Source organism: Budorcas taxicolor, chromosome 11 (genome assembly GCF_023091745.1).
Source record: "Budorcas taxicolor isolate Tak-1 chromosome 11, Takin1.1, whole genome shotgun sequence".
NCBI lineage: Eukaryota > Metazoa > Chordata > Mammalia > Artiodactyla > Bovidae > Budorcas > Budorcas taxicolor.
Genome location: NC_068920.1, coordinates 52,612,163 through 52,636,580, shown reverse-complemented (window position 1 = coordinate 52,636,580; position 24,418 = coordinate 52,612,163). Strand labels below are relative to the sequence as shown.

Below are 24,418 nucleotides of genomic sequence, written 5' to 3'. Positions count from 1 at the left end.
TTCGACTCTGTGCGACCCCACAGACAGCAGCCCACCAGGCTCCCCCGTCCCTGGGATTCTCCAGGCAAGAACACTGGAGTGGGTTGCCATTTCCCTCTCCAATGCATGAAAGTGAAAAGTGAAAGTGAAGTCACTCAGTCGTGTCCCACTCTTCGCGACCCCATGGACTGCAGCCCACCAGGCTCCTCCATCCAAGGGATTTGCCAGGCAAGAGTACTGGAGTGGGGTGCCATTGCCTTTTTCACCCACATTCTATACCCTCCATTTCTAGCACACAAACCACAGCAGAAGTTGAATCCTGGCACATGTAGCTACTCTGTAAATGTTTTTAAATCAAAGTGTCTTAGATTTCCCATTTCTGCCATTGATTTCTTCTACTTGGGTTCATACCTCTATGTAAAAATAATAGTCTATTGAAAGGATTATCTCAGTGTTGCTCCAGTAGAACTGAAATGGACAGTATTGAACCCTCGAAAACAGTGTTGGCTCCAACACCTACCTCTTAGAGGCTCCTGCCATTTTATCATCATTATCATAAATACTGATATAAGGCTCATTTTTTATCACAGCAGGAATAGAGTCGAGTACTTTGGTCTTTTGTTGGAAGTTCTACCCACTGGGTTTAACTTTTGATATCTTAAAACCACAAAATTTTAAATTAAGGCCCCTTGCTGCCCAACAGCGCCCAGGACACTTGCACCCAGGATTCCCACTTGGTCCTCTCTTGGTTCTTCTTTTCTGCAGATGGTCCCAACACGCCCAGCTTCCTTCCAGCCTCCTCCTTCGGGATACAGAAGAACTTCTGAGCGAGCCACAGCAGCAAAGCAATGCTGAACTCCCGATCTGACTAATCAAGAATAATTAGAACATATATTTTCCATGATCTATTTTTCTATTATTGCAGCCTCCTATCAGGGTAACTTTTTTAGCAGCTATTTCACACTCCCGGAGCCTATTTAAAGCTTGTGGTCAGTTATGACCCTCTCTGTTTCTCTCCCCACAGGAAGCACTGCCAAAGTATTTCCCCAAGCTCTGGCTTCCATGGGGACCACCAGAGAGTCGGGGCTGTACACCTCACCCCTGGAACTGGGACTCCAATGATGACAGTGCCATGTGCGAGCTACCAGAAGCTCCTCTTCTAAAGAACAGTCTATTTATAAGCCCAGTCTTCTCAAAGGACCTGAGCTGACCAGGCTATTTACCTTTCCAGAAGCTCATTTTATCCACGACCTTCCCTTTCTCTGACCAAGTCCACACACATGCTAATCTGCTTCCGACAATTAAATATCCACCTGATTAATTTTCTCTCCTCACTCTCAGGTTATGGGGGCTTGACTATTTTTTGTTTTTCAATAAGTGTGGAGATCAGGAAACCCAAACCCTCCTCACCAACCAGAGGCTCCGCCCTCTGCCCCGGGGTGGCCTGAAATCGACGCGAGAGAGGGAGCCGAGGGCAGAGCATAGGCTCGTCGCCCGCCGCGGGGCGGTGACGGGTCACTCTAAGCACTGCTGCCGCTGGACGCGTCAGGTGGCTGGCTCCGCACCGGGTCTTCCTCCGCCCTCTCTCCGCAGGATTGCTTCTCAAAAGGAGTTTGCAGCTGAAACTTCAGCATCGCAAGTCGGGGAAGCACCTCACACAGGAGGGTAAGGAGCTGGGGCCCCATCCAAATCTGGGGGGTGAATGACGGAGGGTGGAAGGGGGGGTGTCTCTGTGTTCACGGTGGTAGTGATTTTATAGACAACAGTCTCCCCTCCGTCACGTCCTCCATTCCTGAAGCTGTGAGCCAGAAAACATTTTCTTGAAATCTAAGGAATATGATAGATGAGGAGGAAGTATAGTCATAGAAAGGCGTGAAAGGAAAGTGACTGGTAATTACTAACACTCATTTTAAGTTTCTAATGCTAATGTAGGTTTTTCTTTTTCTGTGTTAGAGAGGAGGGAGGGGAAAATAAACCTCTGAGGTTTTGTTCATAAAGTTTAGAAGTTCATCTTCATTTTTATCAGGAACATCAGGAACATTTAGTATCTGATAAGTTTAGATAAAATATAATCTGTTGTGTTGAAATCAGTACCAACAAATCAGACAGCTCTTTGAATTCCCAGAAAGAGAGCCTACTGACAAAATGTCTCCTGCAAAAAAAGAACAGCTTTTAATTTAACTTTAAAACAAGTTTTTGTTCCAAGTGTGCGCCTGTGGCAATACTGATGTGTGTTTTATGCTAGAAATCATTTTGAAAGTGGAACAGTAAAATGGAAAACCCCCCTAAAGCTGGACTTGGCTTAAAATGGCAAGAGGCAGAAGCCGGCTGTTTCTATTCCCGGAGTCAAGCTGCCGGGCGGACACACGCGGTGGCTGGAATGTGCTGGGGCCGGGCAGGCGCAGCTGCTGCCCTCCTCGCGAGAAGGCCCTCTGGGATCCCAGCTCGGGCTGGCAGGAGAGTGACAGTGGCACTTGGGCACACAAGGCTGCCCAGGCTGCACCGGGCAGAGGCCTCCCAGGAGGCGGGGTGGCGGGCGGAAGGAAAGAACACGCTCTTGCTTATGAAGTGACGGTTCCACTCTGCAATCGCTTCTAGGAGGTTTCACCCGCAATCTGTTTCAGGCCATGAGGGACGAGTGTGATCCCGTCACGTGGGCTTGCCCCTCGTAAAAGAGGGTAGAATTACATTAGCATTTCTTGCAGCCTCACTTCGGTCCAGTGGTTCCGGATCTATTGGATTGGCCAAAAAGATGTTATGGAAAAACCCGAACGAACTTTTTGGTCAACCCAATATTTGGGGTTATGGACCTTTTTCTGAACCTGTGAAAGCTCTGGGCCCACTTAGAGAAAAATACACATGAACACACATGCAGAATATGTTTTCATAATATTCCAGAAATTTTCATGCAATTCCTGGACTCCTGAAACCCAACCCAGAAAAGCGTTGCCTGATATAATTCAGGACAGCCAGGTGCCTTGAATTTCAGATACAAACCAGTTTTTAGTATACGTTTGTCCCAAATATAGCATGGGATATACTTAAATTCTAAAAGATGATTAGTGGTTTTTCTGAAATTCAAATTTATCTAGAAATCTTCTATATTTATTTGCTAAAGTTGGCAACTCAGACCCAAATGCATGATTCCGGGATGAAGAATTCCCCATCTCTGTTGGTTTATCCATAGTTAATCATGAGTTGATACTAGCAGTCTAAAAGGCCATACTGAAGGGGGATCAGGGAGAAGAAGTGATACAAACCAGACTTTTACAATTCCAACAGCAAAAGCCAGCTGTTTATTCTTAATATCTATAAAATTTTAGAACTGAAAGGCATACACCTCCTCATTTGACAGATGATTAAACTGAAATCTTAAAAACTTGAGTGTTTTGCCACAGATCATTCAGATGGTTAAAGCAATATTAACACCAAAACCCAATTCTCAGTTCCGCGATGACCAGATCATTAGTCTTACAAACCAGATTTCCAACCTCGCTTCTCACAACCTTAACATACACACACCAAAGACTAGAAACAAGAAAGAGCTATTTTACTAAAATTTTCAACAAAATCAAGACCAAAAATCTTAGCACAGAGTCCTTACATAGTGTGTGCAGGTTTAACAGTAGGTAGCTTTAGGTAGAGAGTCTGTACACTTTATAGATAGACAGGCCTCTAGCTAAGTTGATCCATAAGAAATTGGCAATATTTGTCTTTAAGTAAAAGTTGATAACTTCATATTCAACCTAACACTTAAAAGGAAGTGTTTGATTCTCTGGTCAACAAATTCATGCAAGATCTCCTTGAACCTACTTTCTCTTTTGGCTTACCCAAACTACTAGAATTTCATAGCTTTACTACCCCTAATAAGATAAAGAAACTCACAGGCTCTGACTGTCTAAACAAATCTGTCTCACATTGAGAAGGGCAGCTTCTGGGCTTCAGTTTGGAGCCAGAAAGAACCATTTCATGTTCTCCATATCCCCCTTATAAAATTATAAACTTGAGTTCCACCTCATTCAATCTCTATCTGCTCATGCTGGAAGGAGCTAACCTTTTAACCTATGAAAGATTATAAGCTGCTCCGGATGTAAGGGTAACATAGGGGATCAAGATTCAATCTGGATTTGGATCTTTGCTCCACTATACATTATGTACCCAGTATGTGAACTTGGATATGTTTTTAAAATTCTCTCAGAATATTAATTTCTTCATTTGTAAAGTGAACATAATATCACCTGCCTTTTGGGAATTTTCATGATGCTTAAATTTATAAAAATAAAATCATGTATTTACCTAGGCACAGAACACAGTAGTCCTCAACGTTTGCTACTTCTATAAATATTATCAGTATTTTAGGGAGAAATAAAGGTAATGGTTTCCATTGCATACAGAGTCTAGATTCATGCTTGATGATTTATACTTAGGAGTTAATTATTCACACACTTAAAATTTTCAAAGACAAAAGATCATAGCAAATTTGACAGCTCATGTACCTGCCCACCCACTGATCACATGTTGAATACATGATCCTGTTGTCATAGAAATGACAGAAGTGCCAGAGCAGGGGTGGGCAGTGGGAGGAGAGTGTGGCCTTATGTTGCCTTTTGCCCACTTTCTAATGGGCAGCTCTTCTAGGGCACCTGGGAGGCTGCTCTGGGAGACAGTGGATGTAGCAGAGGGGGAAGGAGGCTGTGGGGTTCAAGACCAGAGAAGAATTCTCCGGGTTCCCTCCACAGAATGGAAGCATGGCTCGGTTGGGAGCCTTCTGCAGCCTTCTGCACCCTGCACCTCTTATACTCAAAAAGGGAAGGGACAGAAGGGGACTGGCAGTGCCTCCAAATAGCTGCTCATCCCATTACACAACCTCAGCTGCTGGGGCTGGACCTGCTCTGTCCAGTGTGTCCTGCTATGGCAGGGCCACTCACGGTCCCAGAGTGCTGGAAAAGCTCTTCCATCCCAAGGGGACGACTCATTAGAACCCCACAGTGGGAAGGGAGAATCCAGCCCTTTGTGCTTCAGAGAAAAACAGAGAAATAGTCTTGAAAGTGTCCCAGCTGCAGGCCGCTCAGCTAGGCTGACCATGCAGACCCCACGCAGACTGACTGTGACCCCAGTCAGAGCGCCCCCCCCCCCCCCCCCCCGCCGGGGTCTGGGACCCATGGTGACAGCTCTCAAGCTGGGGGGTTCCCTGAGCCACCGGCCGCAAAGCACTCACTCGTCCAAAAAAGAGAAACGCCTTGAAAACAACAAGTAGGATGCTCATCCAATTTTGAGTTGATATAATAAGAATGGAGGCTTTCCAAACTGTTACTCAACACCTGGGTTATAGTCTGGATTATATAAGGACGTGTACGGGCAACTAACTCACTGGTGTAACCTCTGCCTCTCCCTTGCAGCCACATTTTGGTATCATCTGTGGCCATCATTTGTGATCATTTACGATATGACCCAGGGGTGCATAATGAACATTTGTATAATTGTAAAAACTCATACAAACACACACATATATATTAGCTTCCCTGGTGGCTCAGATGGTAAAGAATCTGCCTGTCAATGCAGTAGACGTGGGTTTGATCCCTGGATTGGGAAGATCTCCTGGAGAAGGAAATGGCTACCTACTCCAGTATTCTTGACTGGAGAATCCCATGGACAGAGGGGCCTGGCAAGCTCCAGTCCATGGGATCACAAAGAGTAGACACTCCTGAGCAACGAACTCTTTCACACATAATAAATGAAAAATCCAGGGAGGGTTCCGGTGCATTGTTTTGACTACGGGTTCACATATAACCTTGGGGCTGAGTAGTACATGTCTGTGGACATTGCGTTTTTTTCTAATCTCGCTCCCTAAGCCCACACCATCAGCCTAGCAACGCAGCATCACCACCAGATGAGTGAATAGCAGTGAATTAAACTGTTCCCCCTTTCCTTCCATTCATGAACCAGGCTGCCTGCTTATAACTTCTTTCCTTTAAGGCTGCCTTTGCTTTTCATTTAAGTGTGATTGGTGTAGAACAATGCTGGGTGTGCTAGTCACGTGGCATGGTGAGAGTGTGTGTGTGTTTGTCCCTAGTGTGTCATGTCAGAAAGGCCTCGGTGTGAGGGGCCCGGAGGGTCTTCCAAGGCTTCCCAGGGCGGCTGCGGAGAACAGAGCCTCTGGGTCTTGCTCCCACATCAGGAGCGAGCTGGTCGAACCTGCAGCAGGGCCCGGAGCACCCAGCAGCCGCCCTACCGTTCTTACCCTAAACAGAGAAGGGCTGTGCCCAAGGCCCTGTCTCCCTGGGAGATGCCAGAGGAAAAGCATTCCCCAGGGTGTGGGAGGCAGTGGCCATCTCTGCGGCCAAGAGGACGTCATCAGGACCTGGCCCAGCTTCCAAGGAGGGAGCCTGGGCCCCAGGCTCCTCGGAGGCATCTGCAGTGTTGCTGAAGGAACACAGCCCCAGCCGAGTACACCTGGGCAGGTGCTGGGAGGTGCAGACCTAGAGAATAGAATGCAACGGCAGCTCTCGTAAAGAAAGGCTGGACGTATGAGCATATCTGGGGAAATACAGCCACCAGGAAGGGGTCTGCAGGCTCTGATTTCAAAACTCTTAAACGGTCCCCTGCACCTAAGAGCTAAAGCAGCCTTTACAAAGTGCTTTTGAGGACTCTAAAAACCCTCTCTTGTTTAAGATATATATACATATTTAAAATATATTAATTAAGAACATTAAGATTAAATAAATTAATGATGTTAAAATATTATTTGAATATTAACATATCATAATAATACTTTTAAAAATAGATGTTCCACGGTGGCAACTCTGTTAGAAATTTGTATGTGAGTCATAGGAGGAAACTGACAAAAACAAAACAAAAACCACGCATATCTGGGAGAAACCATGCATACCCTGGATCATCTATCAGACCAGCTGATGTCTTACCCAGTAGGGGTCTGGGGAAATGGGACAAAGGCAAGAGGATTCAGATAGAGGGTTGAGAGGTCTCCAAGGGAAAGCCAAGGGCAGCAGGAAGCGGGAAGGCCAGACTATGGAGGAAAGAAAAGGTGGCAACAGGAAGCAAGAGCAGGAAGCCGTGGCGGAAACGTGACGGAGTGCACTAGGGCCTCGGTGTGTCCTCTCCTTCATGGAGGTCTCTGTATCCTTCCCAGTCATGTACCAGCTTCTCAGGTTCAAACCCTTCCTGGCGCCCAGCGTCCTTTCTGTGTTGGTCTGGTGTTATCTGCCCACCTGTCTCCACCACTCCAGCCATCTCGGTCTGCACATCCCTCTCTGCTTCCACACGGGCACTTCCTCTGCTTTAAAGCCCTTGTTCCCCCCCACCCACCCCCATACCTACTTCTCTTAAAAAGCTTTCAGTACTAGAACCAGCAAGATTCTTGTTATTTGCAAACTTTCCCATCCTAACTCCACCACAACAAAACAATTCCTTTCATCTGAATTCCCAAGTCCAGGCTCATCGATTTAACCTGTTCCATATAATCCGTGTTTTTGTTTGTTTGTTTTGGGGTTTTTTGTTTTGTTTTGCTTGTTTTTTGGTTTGTTTGGTTTTTTTTTTTTTTTTTTTGGCCGCAGTATGCAGTATATGAGATCTTAGTTCCCCAACCAGGGATGGAAGCAGTGCCCCCGCAACAGAAGTGGGTAGTCTTAACCAAGGGATCACCAGGGAAGTTACCCATATATCCGTTCTCTTGTTTACATAATCTGTGTCCCAAGTTTCCTAAGCTTCCAGGGTCACCCTTATGCATAGCAACGTAAAAACAACCTGTTCTTCAGCCTATGTCATTGCATGAATTCCAGTTCTCTCCCTGGCATTTTCAAAGATCCTTTAGCAATGTCTATGTTCCAGAAATCTTCTCCTAATCCCCTGATTACTTCTCCATAGTGCGGCTGCTTTCTCTGATGGGCTTCCCCTCAAAGCTTAAACAGGTCACTTCCTTTATTCCTCTAAACACAAATAACAGGGGCTGTTTGTTTTAATGGCAACAATTGAAATTTTTTGAACATTGACTTTTTGCAAGATACCCTATTAAATGCTGTACAGATGCTTCCTCAATAAGCTTTCATGGACCACTCTACAGGCAAGCACCTTTGTTATCTTTCCTTTAGAGGTAAGTCCGTGCAGACTCTGAGAGGTTAGTAATCTATGAAAAGTCACACCTCAGATAAGTAGGCAAGCTGGTATTTACATCATATTTTCATTATCATTCAGTTTGAAATACGATCCAATCTCCCTTGTGATTTCTTTGACTCATGGATTATTTAGAAGCATATTATTTGATTTCCCTGATGTCCTCCAAAACAAAGACTGCTGAGTAGTGATAAGCCCTGCATCTACACGAGTGAAAAGCTGCCCGTAGGGATTCCTCCAGGAAAAACAGACAGGGCTTCTTGCAAAGACACATGTGTGCTCCCGGTGGTAGGAACTGCTGCTTGTAATTTCTGTAGGTACTCTGCTGCGCTTCCTGACTCTCTTGCGGGCATTTCGTACTTGCCCTCGTTTGTCTATTTAACATGAATCGCATACTGTATTGCTCCCTCACTCCCAGCACAGTGCCGCCCACACCCTGATAACTGCTTGCTGAAACAAAATTTTTAAAATTTTCCCCAGAAAAATCCAATAAAGGGTCACTCACCACATAAGTCAAACGCATTTGAAGACTAAAACGATGGTGGGTTGAAAGTCTATTTCACAGGTAAGGATGCGTGTGGCTTTGCTCACAAGGAAGAATGAGCAAGGGCAAACGTGCTCCAGTCTTGCAAACAAATACAAATGTGAGCATGACGATTAGAGCTTAATGAGGAAGACAAAAGGCCCGGCAAAGAGACAGATGTCCTATTTCTTCCCTACTTGCTTCTCTCCTCCCACATGGAAAAGAACAAGAACAAACACAATAGAAAGGTTATAGAGTTCTTAAAACAGCTATTCCAGTAGTAATTAAATTGAAAACATTCAAGGGGGCCTCAAAGCTAAGTGTCACCCCTCAGTGAGACTTAAAATACACACACACACACCACCCTTCAAAAATGAGAAAATACCTAAACACCTAAATGCCCATCAACATGAGAATAATTGAACAAATTTTATATATCCTTGCTGTGGGCGTCTCTGCAGCTATTAGGGAGAATGAGGTAAATTTATGTACGTGCTCTTATGGAAAGATGTACATGAGTACATCCAAGTGAAGAAAGAAAATTGCTGAATAATATAGCACAAACTTGTTTCGGGCTTCCCCGGGGGTGGTGCTGGTGGTAAAGAACCCGCCTGCCAATGCAGGAGACGTAAGAGACTCGGGTTTGATTCCTGGGTCAGGGAGATCCCCTAATGAGGGCATGGCCACCCACTCCAGGATTCTTGCCTGGAGAATCCCATGGACAGAGGAGCCTGGCAGGCCACAGTCCACAGAGTTGCACAGAGGTGAGATAAGTTGTCTCACAGTGGTATGCTGGAGCTTCTAAGAACCAATTTATATTTTCAGGAATTTAGCAAACTGGTTGCTGACAGCTTAAAACCAACCACAAGTGTATTTATATCAAGGAAATTGTTGTTTAGTTGCTCAGCCGTATCCAACTGTTTGCAACCCCATGGACTGTAGCCTGCCAGGCTCCTCGCCCCCTGAAATTTCCCATGCAAGAACACTGGAGTGGGTTGCCATTTCCTCCTCCAGGGGATCTTTCTGACCCAGAGATCGAGCCCACATCTCTTGCATTTCTTGCATTGGCACGTGGATTCTTTACCACTGAGCCACAGGGAAGCCCTGAAAGATCTATGGATATCTATACGCATAACCATACAGAGTCTGGAATGATATACAACAAGCTGCTAACTGTTGGATTACACATATTGATTTTATTATTTTTGGTGAGAAACATGAGTTTTTTCTTTTTAAATTAATTTAATCGGACTATAGTTGCTTCACAACGTGTCAGTTTCTACCATACAGCAAAGTGAGTCAGCCATACACATACATATATCCCTTTGAGACTTCCTGCCCATCCAGTCAGCACAGCGCTCTAAGTAGAGTCCCCTGTACTATACACTATGTTCTCACTGGTTACCTATTTTATATATAGTATCAATGGTATATATGTGTCAATTCCAATCTCCCAGTCCCTCCCAACCAGCCCTTCTCCCCTTGGTGTCCCTGTATTTCTTCATCTGTGTCTCTATCTCTGCTTTGCAAATAAGATCATTGATACCATTTTTCTAGATTCCACATATATGCATTAATATGCAATGTCTTTCTCTTTCTGACTTGCATCACTCTATATAATACTCTCTAGGTCCATCCACATGATTTTGACATTTTAAAAATGAAAAAAAAAATGGATGGACCTACAGAGTATGATACTAAGTAAAGTAAGAATAAAAGCTAATATCATATGATATTGCGAATATGTAGAATCTAAAAAAATGCAAATGAACTAATTTATAAAACAGAAATAGACCCACAGACAGAAAACAAACTACCGTTACCAAAAGGAGAAACAGGGTGGGGTGGGGAAGGGATAAGTTAGAAGTCTGGTCAAGTCTGGATAAGTTAGGAGCAGCACACACATGCTGCCGCTGCTGCTGCTAAGTCGCGTCAGTCGTGTCCGACTCTGTGTGACCCCGTAGACAGCAGCCCACCAGGCTCCCCCATCCCTGGGATTCTCCAGGCAAGAACCCTGGAGTGGATTGCCATTTCCTTCTCCAATGCATGAAAATGAAAAGTGAAAATGAAGTCACCCAGTAAGTGTCCCACTCTTCACGACCCCATGGACTGCAGCCCACCCAGCTCCTCCATCCATGGGATTTTCCAGGCAACAGTACTGGAGTGGGGTGCCATCGCCTTCTCCAACACACACACTCCTATATGTGAAATAGGTAACCAAGAAGGACCTACTGCATAACTCAAGGCACTATACTCAGTATTTTGTAATAACCTATAAGGGGAAAGAATTGGAAAAAGAATATATACATTCTGAACCACTGTGCTATATACCTGAAACCAATATGACATTGTAAATTAATTATACTTCAATAAAAAATTTTAAATGCCATTAATTTCACAAGAAAGTGGATGCCACCATGGTGTAGATAAAATCCATTTAAAAAGGCAGGTTTAGCATGTTCTGATGGCTGTGCCCAATATTTTGAGAAGGGCTAAACTAATTTAATCTGTGATACTTTAAGAGCTATGTATTTATTTGGTAAACTCAATATATTTCAAGTCTACATTTAATATTAGAGCTGTTCACAGCTCTAAATATACAGCTAAACCCACACTCCCTGTAGGTTTAGAAGTTGGTTCAAATATTTATGATATTGATAGTATGAAACGGTTACTGTCCTTTGTACATCAGCATCCATATAAATATATTTCTAAGAGACATATTAGTAGATTTAGAACTTTAGTGTCTAAGCATAATTTTTTTTTGTTTTTCATAGCTTGCTAAATTATTATTCAAAAATCTGTACCAATTATCCTCCTACCAACAATGTATGGAGAGTACCACACCAACATCTGATATTCTTTGTATTTTAAGATATTTTAACCATTTGATAAGCAAAATTTGACCACAAAAAATAAAAAGGCGCTCTGGATTTCAGTTGACAGTTCCCTGATTATTGTTAGTTTAGCTTTTTAAAAAAATATTAACTCTGTATTTTATTTTCTGTGAACAACCTGGTTACCTAGTCATAGTCTTCATCCATTTTCTAGTTGGGTTACATTTTACTTCTTTTTTTGTTATTGTTTATATAACATTTTTATTGATGGTCCTTAGCAACCACTTTCTATTACAAAGATTCCTTTGTTAACCTTTTACTTCTTAATTGTAGGAGCTCTTTAAATACCATGTTAGGGGATTCCCTGATTGCCTAGTGGTTAGGACTTGGTGCTTTCACTGCTGGGGCCTAGGTTTGATCTCTGATCAGGGAACTAAGATCCTACAAGTTGTGAGGTGTGGCCAAAAAGTAAAAATAAATAAAAATAAACACCGTATTAACTTTAACCTTTTATCTGATGAACTATGGACTGAGGTTCATGACATTGTACAGGAGACAGGGATCAAGACCATCCCCATGGAAAAGAAATGCAAAAAAGCAAAATGGCTGTCTGGGGAGGCCTTACAAATAGCTGTGAAAAGAAGAGAAGCGAAAAGCAAAGGAGAAAAGGAAAGATATAAGCATCTGAATGCAGAGTTCCAAAGAATAGCAAGAAGAGATAAGAAATCCTTCCTCAGTGATCAATGCAAAGAAATAGAGGAAAAGAACAGAATGGGAAAGACTAGAGATCTCTTCAAGAAAATTAGAGATGTCAAGGGAACATTTCATGCAAAGATGGGCTTGATAAAGGACAGAAATGGTATGGACCTAACAGAAGCAGAAGATATTAAGAAGAGGTGGCAAGAATACACAGAAGAACTCTACAAAAAAGATCTTCATGACCAAGATAATCACGATGGTGTGATCACTCACCTAGAGCCAGACATCCTGGAATGTGAAGTCAGGTGGGCCTTAGAAAGCATCACTATGAACAAAGCTAGTGGAGGTGATGGCATTCCAGTTGAGCTATTTCAAATCCTGAAAGATGATGCTGTGAAAGTGCTGCACTCAATATGCCAGCAAATTTGGAAAACTCAGCAGTGCCCATAGGACTGGAGAAGGTAAGCTTTCATTCCAGTCCCAAAGAAAAGCAATGTCAAAGAATGCTCAAACTACCACACAATTGCACTCATCTCACATGCTAGTAAAGTAATGCTCAAAATTCTCCAAGCCAGGCTTTAGCAATACATGAACTGTGAACTTCCTGATGTTCAAGCTGGTTTTAGAAAAGGCAGAGGAACCAGAGATCAAATTGCCAACATCTGCTGGATCATGGAAAAAGCAAGAGAGTTCCAGAAAAAAACATCTATTTCTGCTTTATTGACTATGCCAAAGTCTTTGACTGTGTGGATCACAATAAACTGTGGAAAATTCTGAAAGAGATGGGAATACCAGACCACCTGACCAGCCTCTTGAGAAACCTATATACAGGTCAGGAAGCAACAGTTAGAACTGGACATAGAACAACAGACTGGTTCCAAATAGGAAAAGGAGTACGTCAAGGCTGTATATTGTCACCCTGCTTATTTAACTTATATGCAGAGTACATCATGAGAAACTCTGGGCTGGAGGAAGCACAAGCTGGAATCAAGATTGCCGGGAGAAATATCAATAACCTCAGATATGCAGATGACACCACCTTTATGGCAGAAAGTGAAGAGGAACTAAAAAGCCTCTTGATGAAAGTGAAAGAGGAGAGTGAAAAAGTTGGCTTAAAGCCTAACATTCAGAAAATGAAGATCATGGCATCTGGTCCCATCACTTCATAGGAAATAGATGGGGAAACAGTGGAAACAGTGTCAGACTTTATTTATTTGGGCTCCAAAATGACTGCAGATGGTGATTGCAGCCATGAAATTAAAAGACGCTTACTCCTTGGAAGAAAAGTTATGACCAACCTAGATGGCATATTCAAAAGCAGAGACATTACTTTGCCAACAAAGGTCCGTCTAGTCAAGGCTATGGTTTTTCCAGTGGTCATGTATGGATGTGAGAGTGGGACTGTGAAGAAAGTTGAGCACTGAAGAATTGCTGCTTTTGAACTGTGGTGTTGGAGAAGACTCTTGAGAGTCCCTTGGACTGCAAGGAGATCCAACCAGCCCATTCTAAAGGAGATCAGCCCTGGGTGTTCTTTGGAAGGAATGATGCTAAAGCTGAAACTCCAGTACTTTGGCCACCTCATGCGAAGAGTTGACTCATTGGAGAAGACTCTGATGCTGGGAGGGATTGGGGGCAGGAGGAGAAGGGGACGACAGAGGATGAGATGGCTGGATGGCATCACTGCCTCAATGGACGTGATTTTGAGTGAACTCCGGGAGTTGGTGATGGACAGGGAGGCCTGGAGTGCTGCGATTCATGGGGTTGCAAAGAATCGGACCCGACTGAGCAACTCAACTGAACTGAACCTTTTATCTGTCAAAAATGTTACAAATATTTGTTTTCACAGTCTGTTGCTTGTCTTTTAAATAGTTGGTGTTGTTTTATAGATATAAGTTTTCACTTTTTTAAATATTCGGAGCTCAGTCTTTCCCTGTATGCTTCTGGATTTTATGTTATGCTTAAGCATCTTTCTGATGCTAAGATTTTTTTTCACTACTTTGTTCTAGTTCTTGTAAGTAAGTTTGTGTGTGTATATGCACCCTTTAGATATTTAATTCAACTGGAAATTATTTTAGTGACTATGCAGAGTAGAAAGTACTTGAACATCATTACAAGTTCTTATCCAGTGATTATTACCCATGTGTATTCTCATATATATTCAGACATCTACATTTAACATGAATTCCTGAGGTTTCGTATTATAGTATTTCACTGAGAAAAACTTCAGAGTAGTTATAATTTGGGCTTCCCTGCTGGCCCCCTGGGTTGGGAAGATCCCCTGGAGGAGGCCATGGCAACCCACTCCAGGATTCTTGCCTGGAGAATCCCCATGGACAAAGGAGCCTGGCGGGCTACAGGCCATGGGATCACAGAGTCAGACACGACTGAGCGACGAAGCACAGTTATAATTTACTTCTTCCTGAGTGCAAACTCCGTCCTTGAAATGACGTTGAACTTATTCCATAATTATTGGACAGCTAGATCAGAGAATATTTGGTCATTTCTGCTGTATAAAATTTGTCCATATAGCTACTGAGAGGTCTCATTTGATAACATAAATCTTTCTAGCATTGTCTGCAATGATTGATGCTTAAGTCAACTGTCAATAAGATGTGGCTCTAGTTCAATGTCTTTAAATGTTTTTTTGAGAAAATCTACATTGTGCCATTAAAAAACTACTATCTTACAAAAAAAAATGAGAAAAGTTTCTCAGGGTAGTATTTCGAAGTCCAAAGCACAATTAAAATCATGACTTTTTTTTTTTTTTTCTAGCAAGTTCTTGCCTGTGACAGTGTGTTTGCCAACATGGCCCCCAAAAAGAAGACTGTCAGGAAGAACAAAGCTGATGTCAATGAGATGACCATCATTGTGGAAGACAGTCCCCTCAACAAGCTCAACGCTCTGAATGGGCTCCTGGAAGGAGGCAATGGCCTTAGCTGCATTTCTTCTGAACTGACAGATGCTTCTTATGGCCCCAACCTCTTGGAAGGTTTGAGTAAAATGAGGCAGGAGGGCTTCCTTTGCGACTTAGTCATCAGCACCAAAACCAAATCCTTTGACGTTCACAAGTCAGTGATGGCTTCATGCAGTGAGTACTTTTACAACATCCTAAAAAAAGACCCCTCAACCCAAAGGGTGGATCTCAATGACATCGCACCGCTGGGCCTGGCCACGGTCATTGCATACGCCTACACTGGAAAGCTCACTCTCTCCCTGTACACCATAGGAAGCATTATTTCTGCTGCTGTTTATCTTCAGATCCACACCCTTGTCAAGATGTGCAGTGATTTTCTGATACAAGAGATGAGCGTTGAGAATTGCATGTACATTGCTAACATTGCCGAAACATACTCCCTGAGAAACGCAAAGGCAGCCGCCCAGAAATTTATCCGGGATAACTTCCTTGAATTTGCAGAAACAGATCATTTTATGAAACTTACCTTTGAGCAAATTAATGAACTTCTTATAGATGACGATTTACAGTTGCCTTCTGAAATAGTAGCATTCCAGATTGCAATGAAATGGTTAGAATTTGACCAAAAGAGAGTGAAATACGCTGCCGATCTCTTGAGCAATATTCGCTTTGGTACCATCTCTGCACAAGACCTGGTCAATTATGTTCAGTCGGTACCGAGAATGATGCAGGATGCTGACTGTCACAAGCTTCTTGTAGATGCTATGAACTACCACCTACTTCCCTATCATCAGAACACGCTACAGTCTAGACGCACGAGAATCCGAGGGGGTTGTCGTGTGCTTGTCACTGTGGGGGGCCGTCCAGGCCTTACAGAGAAGTCCCTTAGTAGAGACGTCTTGTATAGAGACCCTGAAATTGGATGGAGCAAGCTCACAGAGATGCCAGCCAAGAGTTTTAATCAGTGTGTGGCTGTGATGGATGGATTTCTTTATGTGGCCGGTGGGGAAGACCAGAACGATGCAAGAAATCAAGCCAAGCATGCAGTCAGCAATTTCTGCAGGTACTGACTCTTTTATTAGAAATAGAAATGGTTCAATATAATGAGGGAATTGCCCTGACATAGAAGGAAGCTAATCATGTCTATTAGCTTAGGTTACTGGCTCAGTAAATCAATAATAATAATAACACCACAATATACATATATAAAACTTTACATTTTATAGAGTGCACTCACATATATTCTGCACTAGAAATTTCTAAATATGCCAGTGAAGCAAGTCAGGAAGAGTCTGATGATTCTGATTTTACATGTGAGAAATCTGACACCCAGAGAAGTGATACTGCTAGTAAGTGGAATTCACATGTTCTTATTTCTAGTCAGGGTGCTCTTCATGATACCCTGCTTTTTTGAAAGAAACTGGGTGCAAAGTAAGAAAGATTAAAAGGATGCAAAATTTCTTTTAAGTGGATTGTTACTGATGACTGTCAGATTCATAACTGGCAACTAGGTTGAGATTATTAAAAATGTGACAGCTAATTAATTTTAATTAATTTAAAACATTTCTTTAAAGACTAAATACCATCAATATCTTTGATGCATGTAGAGAGCAAAAGCATAACGAATCCTGCAGAAAGTGAAATTTACATGCATGTTATTTTTGTATATTTATAATAAAAAATGAAACCTACATACACAAGAAATGTTCAGAAAGCAGTGCTTCTATTGTGGTAGTGGTTCAAAGCCAAACATAACTAATGAACAAGAGTTGAAACTTCATCTAGTAAATCATAAAAAATATTCTTTACTATTTTATTATATGCACGTGTCATTTAAATCAAACAATTAATGATTTTTAGCCTTGATAGCCATGATTAAGTCTTGACTTGGAGGTGAAATGAGACAAACATGAATGAACATCAAACAGAGTTCTGTGTTTACAATACTTGGAACTACAGAAATAGGAAAGTATTAGTTTCCTATGGGTGCTTCTTTTCCTCCAGCTGATAACTATTGGTACTCGACCTTTTGAGGTATTGACTTCAATGCTGATGGTATAATAATTGTAACGTTGAACGCTGAAAAAAGAGTATACCTACGCTAAAAAAAAATCGGACCTATTATTAATAATAAGTGCTAGAAATTAGAGAAGCATCCAAAGGTTAGCTTTGTTGATGCGCTGAGACCTGAGTTCTACTGTTCTCATTCTAAACAGACGATAGAGGACTTAGTGACGAGCTTTACGGTGCCAATGGCCAGGAGAGGTGTGTGAACAAGAAGGGATTTGTGAGAAAAGGAGAAACAAACCCAGTTAGTCAACCCCTACCTTGATTAAGCTGTGAGGATGAGCTGGGGCGGGCTGGTGTCTGAGGATACGCCGAACTGGCTTTCATGCCGCCGCGTTTCCTTTCCCCTTCTCTCATTCCACACATTCCGGCTCCACCCCCTCCACGCCGGCATCCCCTAAATCCTGCCGGAGGATGGATATTTGAATACGGAGGAAAGGGGGTCGGAGGTCGTCTCAGCGGGGCGGTTGTGGCTGGTTTACACGCGGGAGGAGCGGGAGTCACGGTCGCCGGCCCTGCCCTTCCCAAGGACCACACTTTGCTGCTGGATCAGAGAGGATCAGCAGCCTCCATCCCGGGAAGGAGTTGCTCTGGGTCCCCGGGCTCCGCGCACGGACGGGCTGGTGATCTCCCCCTTACCCACCCCCAGCCCACACGCCCCTCCCCCGGTACCTCCCACCAGGCTGTCACGCTCGCTCTGCCATTTCCAGATACGACCCCCGCTTCAACTCGTGGATCCACCTGGCCAACATGACCCAGAGGCGCACGCACTTCAGCCTGAGCGTGTTCAACGGGCTCCTGTACGCAGTGGGCGGCCGCAACGCCGAGGGCAGCCTGGCCTCGCTCGAGTGCTACGTGCCCTCGGCCAACCAGTGGCTGCCCAAGGCGCCCTTGGAGGTGGCGCGCTGCTGCCACGCCAGCGCGGTGGCCGAGGGCCGCGTGCTGGTGACCGGCGGCTACATCGGCGGCGCCTACTCGCGCTCCGTGTGCGCCTACGACCCGGCGCGCGACGCGTGGCAGGAGCGGCCGGCGCTGGGCACGCCGCGCGGCTGGCACTGCGCGGTGGCGCTGGGCGAGCGCGTGTTCGTGATGGGCGGCAGCCAGCTGGGGCCGCGCGGCGAGCGCGTGGACGTGCTGACGGTGGAGAGCTTCTGCCCGGCCTCCGGCCAGTGGAGCTACGCCGCGCCGCTGCCGGTGGGCGTGAGCACGGCGGGCGCCTCGGTGCTGCACGGCCGCGCCTACCTGCTGGGCGGCTGGAACGAGGGCGAGAGGAAGTACAAGAAGTGCATCCAGTGCTTCAACCCCGAGCTCAACGAGTGGACGGAGGACGACGAGCTGCCCGAGGCCACCGTGGGCGTTTCGTGCTGCGCCCTGGCCATGCCCAACCCCGTGACCCGGGAGTCGCGCGCCAGCTCGGTGTCCTCGGTGCCGGTCAGCATCTGAGCCCGGGGAGCCCCGGGGAGAGCGAGCGGCCGGCGCGGCGAAGCGTGAGCTGGGGGAGAGGAAAGGAAAATATCTAACATTTACTACGGGGCAGTCTTTTCAGATCCATCGAAGCACCCGTCTTGGGGGTTTGCAGTTGCTGGTGGGGCATCATCTACCTCTCTGTCGATTTTTTTTTTTTCCCTTAAGCAAAAGACAGGGCCAGAGCCAAGAGAGACAAGAAGCCGTTGATTTCAGCGGCCACTGGGTGGCAGGCAGGACTCGCGGTGCGCGCTTCATCGCCGCATCCTTTTTAAACTAGAGCGGTTACACCCACCTTGGAGATGGTGCTTCCGCGGTTTAGTAACACACGAAGCTTATGTGAGTAAAAGATCTCTCGTACAAAAGTTGATTGTCCTCTTTTTTTTCTTTAGGAAATTAAAAATATTCTTTATAGACTTTATTTTAAAATGGAAATCCGTCTGCGTTCATAAGGACTCAAGATTTAATTCTATGTTTCAATGCAATTTCTTTTCCTATGCATGCCTGAGTAAAAGATTTCGAAAGGCATCCCAGGAGAAAAATCATAAAGCTTAAGATGAGAGTCCGACTGGAAAGTAACAGGGACTCCACCCAGGGGCTGCCAGGTTGATGCCTTTGGCTTAAGAGTGATTCCCTCCTCCATGCCTCAGGCCCTCCAGAGTATTTCCTATCATAAAATCCTACTCTCGGAGAAGAAATTGACATCAGTCATTTCATTTCTAATGTAAATTTAAATCATTTTTCTGTTTCTCCTGGAAGTATTGGCACTTTACTTTGCTTCCCTGTTAAAGGGATTGCAAATATTGATATTACTAATATAATTGCTAATCTAAGAACTACCCCAAGATGGTTAAAGGCAACCTTGACCTTCATGTAGGACCCCAGAAGAACATCAAATAAAAGTCTGTCCTTAAGAATCATTAACTTAAAGCATACACAGCCCAAAGCTTATGGAGCCAGTAACAATAATTTGATTTCTTCCACTCTTAGATGAGTAAGAATGAAGGAAATGTTTAGAATTCCTGGATTTGGCACAAGTGGGATGAATGGATTTTCCTATTGGTAAATCCTATTGTTTACCATTTCATATCAATCCTGATTTCTTAATTAAAAATCTAACACATTCATTTCCCATTGAAATGTTAAAATAATATATGCCCATTTGATTACATATCTTTTAAATTTCATCTGTTGCAAATTAGTTTTACAAATGAAACTATATCCACTCCATATCACTTTTTTATTATGTTTGCCAAGTTTGGGAGCAAAGGGATGATGGTAGTAAATGATACATATTTTCCTTTCTTATAATTTATCCTTTTATTCTTTGATAGTTCATTTGTTTTGGAGAGGAAGGGCCTATCAATTATGGGTTATGTGCAAATGGATTTTGAAAAAATAAGACAAAGTATCTAAATGGTGAAACATGAGTATCTATGACAGTATAACTGGGTTTCCATGAACCCCCTCCTCTCCCACCTTGTGTAGAAAGGTTATGGCTAGAGTTACAATATTTATATTTAAAATATTTTATTCGAACTGTGAAAAGTGGTTCATATAGTACATTTTGCGGAACAATTTTATATCATTGCCCCTGATAGAAAGTTCAGTCTCTGCGTGTTTAATGGTAACACTTGGGCAAAGGCTAAAACACCATAGGTTGAGAATAAGACATTATTAATATAAAAACATTGGGCTGTTTCCTCTCCCCATGCAGGGCAATACAGAGCAGACCTGCTCCTTGGTTCTTTACTGTCCCAGACTGAGAAATAAAGCTGTGTGAGAAGCCAGTGTATGGGGCTGGTTATATCACTGAGCTCCTAAGTCACAATGTGCAATGTATAGATAGACTTCTGTCCTTGTAGCACTACTGGTAAAATTAGCTTTGATTTGTAATAAATTATTTTGGCCACAGCTTACAAAGCCGACGTGAGGGTGACTGTAATATTGTTTCGTTTGCTGTGATATATTCTCATAGAACTGAGAAACCTACAGGACATCATCAATTTTGAGAGAGAAAAGTGATGTATTGTGGGTTACAGGCCGTAAGCGGGCAAATAGACATAATTTCTTGGATGTGTCTCCCACCGAGATCCTAGAAACATTGTGAAGAGGGGGGCCTAAGATTTGAATGAAATACAATCAACCAATTATAGTATTTTATCATGGAAGAATGAGAAAAGATGCTGAAACTAGAAGTTTTTCATCCATCAGAGCTTGATAAAATATGATGTGCAAAAATTCGGTAGTGACTTTCTAGAAGAGAGCCTGGGTTAGAATGGACAGATTGTTTGAGATGACCGTCTAATATATTTTCTACATTGGTTGCCTGAAGACTCAGAGAATACAAATATCTGCGCGAACCAGATTCCTGGGTATATTGCTGTTGTTTCGTCTGCTCCAACAGTTAGGTCAATAAACAAAAGACTAATAGAAATTTGAAATTCCAGAATTTCTGACATAACAAATTAGTAGGGAACATGGAACAGAAGGATTGGTGAAAGTTATACATCTTAGAACATCCTGCATGGACAATTGAAAGGCATGAAAGTGTATAGCATCAAAATGACGTCTGTCACTTTCCACGTGTAAGGGAAACACACTCTTTAACCCAACTACTGAAGCAGGTGTTCCTAGAAAACTTGATGATTTCTCCATGTTTTCCAACTGGAAAATTACTTTATTTTCATTATATTTTAAACTTAGAATCAATCACACTTCCAAGCCTTTAGGATCCAACCCTGTTCCTCTTTTTATTTTTCTGAAAGCAAAGGACTTGTTATTTTTGTAATACCAGAGTCCTCTGATGAAATAAACGCATTAGTTCAATGTATCAGAGAAATAGCAGGCCACCCAGCAGCTGAAATAATAAAATTCAAGCTGTCTTTTTTGGAATGGGCCAGAGATCTGATGTGAAGGTTTCCAGGATACCAGACTGTAGTCTGTCCATTTTTAGTTAGACTTTTGGTGCCAGATTGTTATCCCTGATGTACTAGTTGCTTTCAGTGGCGTTGGATGGGTTTTATTTTTGCTTCCTATGTTGTAAGAATGGTTATGAATAGGAGGTCAATGATGGTGCAGATGAATATAATTCTCAACCAGGATTAGATGATAGTGGAGTGTTATGAATGAGGAGGTATAACTGAGGTAAGAAGCATGTGAGGATGTACTGACTTGCTCTGTGACTTAAGGCAGAGCAGCATTATAGTAAGTGTATTTTTCAAACGTGCGTGTAGTTAGAGTTTGCCTGGAAATATGTAAGTGTTAAGAGGTCCATCTTTTGCTGGTTACCCTGGCCAAATATCTTCCAAATTCATCCAAGTTATTAGATAAAAGAAACTAATATCACTTCACTTATTTTTTTTCCAGAGTTACAAAGAAATGAGTTTATCCCATCTACTCTGAATGAGTCTTTCTCTGAATAAACTAGAATTCCCAGCCCAGCCACTGATGGGTATATTCTCCAGCACAAAAATAATTCAAAGGAATTATTTTTCAATACGTGCTTCCATATTTTAGAAACTACAGACTGGTTTCCTAAACACTCCTCCATCGTAATTATGAGAACTAAAGATTCTAAAACTAACAATTTACCCTTCAGCACATTGAGGGGGTAAAGATCATTTAAATGCCCTTCTCAGGGAACCAGAAATAAAATACTTGTCTTGAATACTCCTTAAAAAGCTATGTGTTTATTCAGCAAATTTTGGCCAAAAATTTCTTTGTTTGCTTAAAACATTCTTGTACTGTATAAGGAACAATAAACTGAAAGGTCTATCCTGTTGATAATCTCCTCAGTATCAATAAAGCTGCACTCAACAAGCGCTTTGAAGTGTTCTTTCTATGATAGTCGGCTGTTGGTTTCTTTTCTTCTTCTTCTTTATTTTGTTTTCATGATGCCCCACATCAACGAAACACAACGAAAAAGGAAGCAACAAATCATTTGGGAAGCTGTTCCAATAACCTGAAGACTAGCGAAAAAGAAAAAGGGATAAAGCATTGCTAATGAGTTGCTTTGTAACTCAGACAGAAGCCCAGGTCTGTCTGTCAGTCCTGACCATGCATAAGTCATAGATGAAGTGTGGTTTCTCATCTTGGTTCCGCCCTGACCACAGCTAGCCCGGAACAGACTCGGATTCATCATCATTTGCAGTGAAACCACCGCTTAGGAAATGAAATCGTGTTGCTGTCGAGACCAGCCTCACAGCCTTTCCCTTCCACCTCACCATCCAAACGAGCAAAAGACATGTAACCAACACGAGGTGTTCAACCTTTGATCTGAGTTAGCAGTAAAATTTTTTTTTCTTTAACACGTGGACCATTTTTTAAAGTCCTTCTTGATTTTTTTTTACAATATTGCTTCTGTTTTTTGTTTTGGTTTTTGGCTCTGGCCTTGGGATCTCAGCTCCCCAACCAAGTATGGAATCCATACCCCCCATGTTGGAACGCAAAGTCTTAACCACTGGACCGCTAGGGAAGTCCTAGTAGTAAACTATTAAAACTCAGTTGAAGCCATCTTAGTCATTTCTAGAAAATTCTAAATGGCAGAAATAACTTTTTCTTCAGCTTCCCCAAGTCTCATGGCCAGGCGCAGAGACTAGGTGGTGGTTGTTTAGTCGCTAAGTCACATCCTACTCTTGCAGCCCCATGGACTGTAGCCCGCCAGGCTCCTCTGTCCATGGGATTTCCCAGGCAAGGATACTGGAGTGGGCTGCCATGCCCTCTTCCAGGGCATCTTCCCAACCCAGGGATGGAACCTTCGTCTCCCACATTGCAGGTGGATTTTTTTTTTTTACCACCTAGCCAGCAGGGATTGGGCCCCAAACAGAAACAGAGGTTGCATTCCCAATCGTGAGCATCCCAACCAAGGGCCCCAGAGTTTCCTCGCATTTTCTTTGAACCCCCACAGAGCCCCCAGTTTCTCTGCAGGTTAGCACTCTTCTCCCCTGACGTTCATATACCATCTATCCAAATCATAATACACAGAAAGTTATTTCATGAAATTACGCCTTTGTGTGTCAAAGAAATAACCATTTCGCACACAGTGTACTTGGCAAACTCGGTAGAAAGACTAGCGGTGAAAAGATACTCAGACCTTCCTCTCTGCTTTCCTCCCTTCAAAGCGGTACAGAGAAGAGCCGTAGGAGGTCCATTTCACAAAAGCGGACAGGCCTTTAGGGAGAGAGGGATCCAACCGGTGGTCCCTGGGAACACCCTGCCCAGCCCTTTCGCCCGCTTATAAACCTGGGTAGAAAATGCATTATTCCTCATGCCGGCACCAACCTTCCACCCAGTTTCAGACCAAATCTGCTCTTTAGGGAGTGGTGCAGAGGAGAAAGCACTTTTCCTTTCAGTAAAAGACAGAAACAGTACCCTCAGGTTAGCCTAAAGAGCCTATGCAATTTCTTTCCTTATCCGTTTCAGAGCAAAGCCTTATAAAGTAAGTCAGGCTGACTCATAACTGATCTTCCATACGGACTTTGCCTTGATATTCAGAAGTGATCGCTGTCTTCAAAAAGAAGACCCTTGTTAATAACCGTTATTCATTTAGCCCAGGAGGGATGATGTGCCAAAAAGGAAGAAGCATGGCTCTGATCATAGCAACAAACATTTCTCCCGCTGCCTCCCCATCCTGGCCAGCAACACGGACCCAGAGGAGGGAAGAGTCCAGTGATACGAATGGAGAACTTAGCCCCCGTTTCTGACCATCTTTGCTTTGCGTTCACATTTAGGTTATCATCAGAGGCTCCACATTCAGAAATTTTCTTTCCATCTTGGGGATATCTTTCCTCCTCAACAAGATGG

General features: G+C 43.4%; 1 protein-coding gene across 1 annotated transcript; it reads left to right on the top strand.

Annotated features, from left to right (window-relative positions):
- The first annotated feature begins 1,162 nt into the window (after window positions 1-1,162).
- On the top strand, window positions 1,163-22,437 carry KLHL31 (kelch like family member 31). The gene is made up of 3 exons (XM_052647910.1): window positions 1,163-1,644; window positions 14,941-16,145; window positions 17,860-22,437. Exons 2-3 carry the CDS (start codon window positions 14,974-14,976, stop codon window positions 18,590-18,592), a joined length of 1,905 nt encoding a protein of 634 aa, XP_052503870.1. The 5' UTR covers window positions 1,163-1,644; window positions 14,941-14,973; the 3' UTR covers window positions 18,593-22,437.
- Window positions 22,438-24,418: the final 1,981 nt, after the last annotated feature.